We start from the raw sequence: 6,761 nt of genomic DNA on the forward strand, positions 1-6,761 counted from the left end.
GGACGCATCACTAGCTTCCTCATAGGTGTCAAATTCGTATGTTTTCATTCATTTTTGGAGATATATGGATTATCATCGATAATTTTGTCACACTGAGTGTTCTGTGGCCCTTTACTTTCTATCCTAAGTGATGTGCTCAGGCTGTAGGTAATTGGATACTGATTTATGTGAAATTTTGATATAGAGCGCATGACGTACATGAATAAAACAGGTATCACCACATTTGACAACAATCCAAGCCATCAGAGCCAAAAACAGTGTTGAAAAAGTGTTGCCCAAGAGACCAGAGTTGTTTTTCTGTCCCTTGTAGAAAAAAACAAGGTTCTACAACTGAAGTACACTAAGTATGACCTAAACATTTCTGAATATCATTGTCAGAGATTTGTGTTCTGTCAGTTTATCACAGAACACAATGTAACTGCTCTCTGTCAGTCTAGTTGATTGTCTCTGTGTGTGTTTGTGTTTAACTGTGAGCGCTTTTGTTAAATAATATAAAAATAAAGTATCTGATTCTGTAGAATTACTCTGATTACCAGAGCAATAAGTAAAGAACATTAAAACTGGATAACTTGCTGTTGTAGCGATATTTATACTCGTAACAGTGAAGTTATAGGTTTTTGAAGCTGTAAGACTTAGTGTCTCTACAGGTTGACACTTATGCTTCCTAGCATCCTGCTAATTATTTGAAAGCCATAAAATCGCACAAGACTTGCGTGAATTCATCTAATTTTATACATTGACCTAACACCAAATTGATTTTATGATGTTGAAAACATGGATTCCAAACTTTTGAACAGAAGTAGACATCGCGAGGGGCTTGTCTTTCTGTACCTGAGGGTAATATTAGGATTTGCGTTAGTCAGCTGGTTAATTTGGGTGTTAGATTTCATCCAGCTGCTCCCAGCCCCCAGCGCACAGCCCTGTCTCTTCTACAAGCACAAACACACCCACTCAGGTGCTTCTGGGTGGGGACAAAGCCTATTGTTTGGCCTGTAGCTCAAACAACAAAACACACGCACAGACACACCATATGGGTTCACTCTGTGTGTGGGAATCTGGGGGTCTGTCTGTAAAAACTTGTCGCTCGTGCATGTTTCCGTCGGTTTGCTAAAAAGGGATGGAGGGTCAGTGTCAGTGACCTCGTCCAAAAAGCCTCTTCCTTTTTCAAACAGAAAATGAGCTGCACACTCTGAGCAGCACGTGAACCAGCGCAGACCAATGTTAATTGTTTCTATTATGAGACCAAGCACAATACATGGCTTCTCCATTGGCCTGTTTTTTTTTTTTTTATTATTATTCTCAGGCTTTCACAGGCCTGTGTTTGTGTCAAGGTTTGAGAGAGTTTGTGTGTGGGTGGGTGAGCTCAGGCTCTTATTGATGTTAATGATGGACTTTGTTTGGTGAAGGTGCAGAGATTACGATCATATTTAAGTCATTGGAGCCAACAGAGCTGCCTTAAACAGGAAGAAGTGTGTTAATCTCAGTTTCCCTGCAGCAAGAATACACACACACAAAGAGGAGAAAAAGGAGGGTCAGAAGAGCACAATGCAAAATTGGAGTAGGGGAAGAAAAGACAAAAAATATATATAATGCTGAAAGAAAATCAAAATGATTAAAACCAAAGACAAAGAGACGCATCTTTTAGACTTTTATTCCCCAAAAGTGCAAAAAAGGTATGAAATTACATTTTAATACACTAATCACTGTACATTTCATTTGATAGAAAAAGATATTTACAGCATTAATGTGTCTTAGTTGAAACATTTAAAAGGTTTAATTAAACACATTTTAGTAAATTTATATAATTCTAAACTTTTATAGGCCATATAACTCCCTTCCCTTGTATGTTTCTGTGAGTACATTTGCCAGTAAGCAAGGATGTGTTTGTTTGGTGTTGTAACAATTTCAGACAGTGTTAGGTCATTCATTACTGACAGCTCAGAATATGGAAAAAAAGATGCATTCAATGTACAAGATTCAGATGTGAACATCATTAGCACATGATTCATATATTACATCAACACAATTTTGTCTTTTGGTTTACTGACTGGTAATTTTGTTGGTGTAATATATTTTATTCATTAAGAAATGATGAACACATTTGAATAAAGTATATTTAGTGCATTATGCTTTTTAGTGTATTGTGCTACAGGGGCTTCAGGTGTTGTTATAGTTACAGTAATACACAGCAGTACTAGCGTCGGACAATACAGAGGAAATCAGGTCGGACCCCTGAATGGGTGTGTGAGGAACCCCGTACGACAGGTATTGCTCAAATTCACTACCATCCACTTCACTTAGTATTTCTGGACCGTGTCGGTGGGCTTCCGTGGAGGGACGCGAGTGCTGGTCAGTCGCGGCGTGTGGGTGTGTGTGACTGTCCTGTGGGGGCGACAGCTGCTCAACTGGACGTTTTAGTTGAGAGGCAGGATTATAGAAGACACTCAAAGTGGATGGACAGCCCAGGTATGTGGGGGGCGGGGCTTGACTGGAGCTAGGAGATAGGCTCCTGCTGAAGAGCGCCTGAGATAAAGAATGTGAATGCAGGGGATTGTGGTGGGTGTTTACGTTATGGCTGCTGTTTGCGTTACCAAGTTCTTGAGAGTGCGTGCTGGCCATCAAGCTGGCTTGTGCATTGCCATGAGCGAGTGTGTTAATTTGTTGGTTAGCATTTGTATGCGTGCTGATGCTAACATGTGAATGTGTGTCGCTGCGGTTATTGCCATGAATCTGCGGATTTATCAGGGAGTGTTGATGCCCTTGAGGTGCGTACTCTTGATGATGGTGGTGATAACCGTAAGCTGCCTGAGAATGGCTGTCCTCTTGAGTGTGTCCTGCAAAAAACACAGTCTCTGTTGCTATGGCGTCCATCGGGGAGGAGTCCGGGGTGGGCAGGCTGTAGGACTCGAACAGTCCCTGGGCATCACAGTACTGAGGTAGGCCAGCCTGAGGCAAACCTACAGGGGGCAGGGAATAACCCACCCCAAGACTGTCCATGCCCATGGGGGCTGGGGGCTCAGAGGCTCCAGGCAGCAGGAAGCCAGAATCCAGCCGCTTGATCCTCTTCACCTGTTTGCGGCGGCGAGGTCGATACTTGTAGTTGGGATGATCCTGCATGTGCTGCACACGTAGCCGCTCCGCCTCCTCCACAAAAGGCCGCTTGTCCACCATAGATAATGCTTTCCATGACTTGCCTATCAGAGAAAAAGACACAGTTGTCAGTTCAAGTACTTTCATATGCTGTTCAACTTTAAGTTAACCACTTCAATAATATATTTTTTTAATTAGTTATTAATCTTATGACTACTACAACTACAGTACTATAGTACAATAAATTATTCAGTTATTGCTATCAAAGTAGTATGTAGTAATGTGTAATCATGACAGTGAGGAACTTACGGAGAACTTATAACACACCTTCTGTGTCTGATATAAATTTAAAAGGACATTATACCTGAAAACAATCATGATTTAGACTAAAATAAAATCTTTTTTCTCAATAAAGCTAAATTTGATTCGTGGCATGTAGTTAAATAACAAAAGTATGTTCAGGGTATTTCTTAGTTTTGACTCATAAAGAGAGTTTCAACGACTTTCTGTTTTGCTCTTTGGTCTACAGCTGTTTATTTTCATGACGTGCCTATTGTTTGACCCAAAACCGGCATGTTTCCACTAAAGGAACTATTTGCTAGACTGTGATTCTACACACAGACATGAAAAGGTTCTAACCATACACAGAAATAAATGATTTGAAGAAGTTTATCTTGTGCTTGTGGTCAAAAGCTTGACTTAAATTCAGAGAGAACAAAAAAATTGTGTAGTATTTTTTTTTTGTAAAAAGATATACAGCATTTGCATTTCAATCTTGAAGGATATTAATCATTTTAATTAATTGACTTTTTTAACTGTCTTATGTAATAGTATTGTGATGAACTGTTGACTCTTTTGCCTGAAGCCATATCCCTTCTGCAGGGAGAGTTCAGGAGCAATGTGAGGTTAAGTGCCTCAAGGACACAATGGCTGTAGCGGGCTGTTATCAGTGACAATCAAACCAGTGACCTCTTGTTTTACAACTAAGCTCTATCAATTGCCTTTATTATATGAGGAAATTTCCTTTCTGTGAAAAAGACTACACAAAACATATTGCTCAGAAACACATTTATCAGGGATCAAAATATGTTTACTTTCTCTGAAATGTTTTAACTTTACTCACAGATGAATGATATATACAAATATTAAATAGGATTAATATAAAGAATATAAATTATGTATAACACAGTGATCGTCAAATAATAGTCCTGCATTGTTATTTAGCTGTGTATTCTCGGAAATAGAGGAAATACATGTCTATATAAGTTCTTGTAATGTTTTAGGAATATGAAAAGAAGGTTTGCATATAAAATGTTGAGTAAATTCAAACCAATGCTGGTGGTTAAAGTCACTATTAAACTTGTCTAAAATAAGTAGCTTAATGATTTCCTAATAAAAATATCAGCAGCCTTTAGGCAAAGGCACAACTACCTCCTATTAACACACATTCCAAATAACAAGAGGCTCAAACTGCAGGCCTGTAAGATGAACCGCCAAAGTCTTACCACGGTCATATCAATATACTGAATTACAGGCCTTCCGCATTTTTCATGTATGCTAATCTGCTGAGTAGCTTCAGGTGTTCTGGGCATCAGGTGAGGGAAGACTTTAGTCTGTTTCACTTTTAGCTGGCACTCACTCCCCGATATGTATTGAATGAGAAGAAGGAAATACTGCAGATGAGCACATTACGTAAACAACAACATATTATAATGGGAAATTGGATAAATGAACAGCTTTACTGTTCATGTACCATGGCCTGCATGTCCCACATTACAGGTTAACACGCAGTCCTGTTTGACCGTATGGGCACAAACCATAGCCATTACTTTAAACTGCACTACAGTGTTCATAGTAAAAGAAAGTCACAAACATTTATTTGTGCTCCTTGGAGAAACATAAAAATACCTGTAAACATTCGTTCACCGCATGATGGTAAGAATAACCACATAATTATCTAAATATGGTTTGTTCCATTTAAATCGTGCTCCCCTCCCCCTTTTCAATATCTTAAAACCTTCTAATGAAATTAATCTCTGATGAGAGGATTGTTTTTTTTTATATTGCTATGTTAATTCGTGCACACTGGTTGCATAACTGCAGGAAAAGCGCGCTCCCGAGATCCCCCCCCCCCCCCCCAGCCCCCCCCCCTCCCCGCACAAAGCAGGATTTCTCAGTTAGCCGGATACTTTAAGCCCTTAAACCCTGTCCAATTGGAGAAGAGATCTTCATTTTTGGGTTAAGTTATCCGTCTCAGTGAGAAAGTCTGATAAACACACGCGCACACACACAGACACGCGCGCGCGCACTCACCGAGCATCTTGCTGAGCTCTGCGTTGTGCAGGTCCGGGTTCTGTTGCGCGAGCCTCTTGCGCTCGTCTTTGGCCCACACCATAAACGCGTTCATGGGTCTGCGGATGCGTGGCTCCGTGCGCACGCGCCCCGCCTTGCTCTCGCTCGCGGGACTCTGCGCCTCGGTCCACGCGCACCGGCCCGCGCCGGCCATGCTCACGCGCGGCTCGTCGCTGCCGTAGCCCGCATCGGGGCTGCTCATGTCCGACACTTTACTCACACACCTCCAAACCCCCCACCACCGCCCCAATAACGGAGAGCTCTGGGGGGCTTTTAGGTGGTCGTCGCGGCCCGGGACCTGCTCGACGCTCAAGCTAGAGGAGCGAAAAGAGAGCGCGCGAAAGAAGACACAAAGTTTAAGAGGTGTGAGCAGAACCGCTACGGCTGCTACTACTTTTCTCTATAGCTGCTGCGGGATGAAGGGAAGCGCGTGAGCTTTAAGCGGAGAGGCGACCAATGGCGCGCGCAGTGGGAGGGCTATGAGGTGTGTGTGTGTGTGTGTGTGTGTGGGGGGGGGGTAGGTAAGAGTTGCGGTAGGAGACACGATCCCTGTGGGGAGTTTGGTGGGGCAACATCTAAAATAAAGTCCCGGGGAAAAGCAGCGGCGTTTGATTCAGTTCCGTTTGAGTCGCAATAAAACTGTTGTCTGATCAATGGAGAAGTTTCGATTGGTTCTTTATACTGAGATTTTGACTTTATTTGGCTCAGCACAATGATTATGAAGGCGTGTCTACTAAGATGGACTGTTGTGTATGCCTGTACACTCTTAAAAACATGGTTCTTCAAGGGTTCTTTAGTAAAGAGAATGGTTCTGTTTAGAATCATGAGTCCCATTTGCATGCTTAAAAGGATTTTTTGCAAGATGAAGTGGTTCTTCAGATTCTTTGAGAATTTGTTGTATAAAACTATATAGAACCTTTTTGAAAATGGATCTATGTAGCACTGCAAATGGTTCTTCTACTGTTACAAGCCTCACATCACAATTGTAGCAGAACCCTTTTTCAAAAAGGTTCTATGTAGAACCTTATACAACACATTCTGCATCGATCTAGAGAACCACTCCTCCATGCGAGAAACCTTTTAAGCATGAAATAGTTCTATATAGAACTCACGATTACAAGCAGAGCAATTTCGTTTGTAGTTCCCAAACCTGGTTTTGGACCTTTCAGTTATTTTGGTCCTGCACGTTTAATTTTTTACCTCCTCCCACATACTTTAGCTCAGGGCTTATTAATTACTAGGGCTGAAAAATGTACCTATTTATATCAAAATCACAATTTAAGGAAGTGCAATTTTCAAATCTCAAGAGCTGCAATTTT

At 41.5% G+C, this 6,761-nt stretch overlaps 1 protein-coding gene across 1 annotated transcript; it reads right to left on the reverse strand.

Moving 5' to 3' along the window:
- Window positions 1-1,635: 1,635 nt before the first annotated feature.
- Window positions 1,636-5,861, reverse strand: sox17 (SRY-box transcription factor 17). Its single transcript, XM_017712428.2, has 2 exons — window positions 5,404-5,861; window positions 1,636-3,194 (listed from the first exon to the last, which is right to left on the reverse strand). Exons 1-2 carry the CDS (start codon window positions 5,642-5,644, stop codon window positions 2,158-2,160), a joined length of 1,278 nt encoding a protein of 425 aa, XP_017567917.1. The 5' UTR covers window positions 5,645-5,861; the 3' UTR covers window positions 1,636-2,157.
- Between the last annotated feature and the right edge of the window lie 900 nt (window positions 5,862-6,761).

This window comes from Pygocentrus nattereri, chromosome 2, assembly GCF_015220715.1.
Source record: "Pygocentrus nattereri isolate fPygNat1 chromosome 2, fPygNat1.pri, whole genome shotgun sequence".
NCBI classification, from domain to species: Eukaryota; Metazoa; Chordata; class Actinopteri; order Characiformes; family Serrasalmidae; genus Pygocentrus; species Pygocentrus nattereri.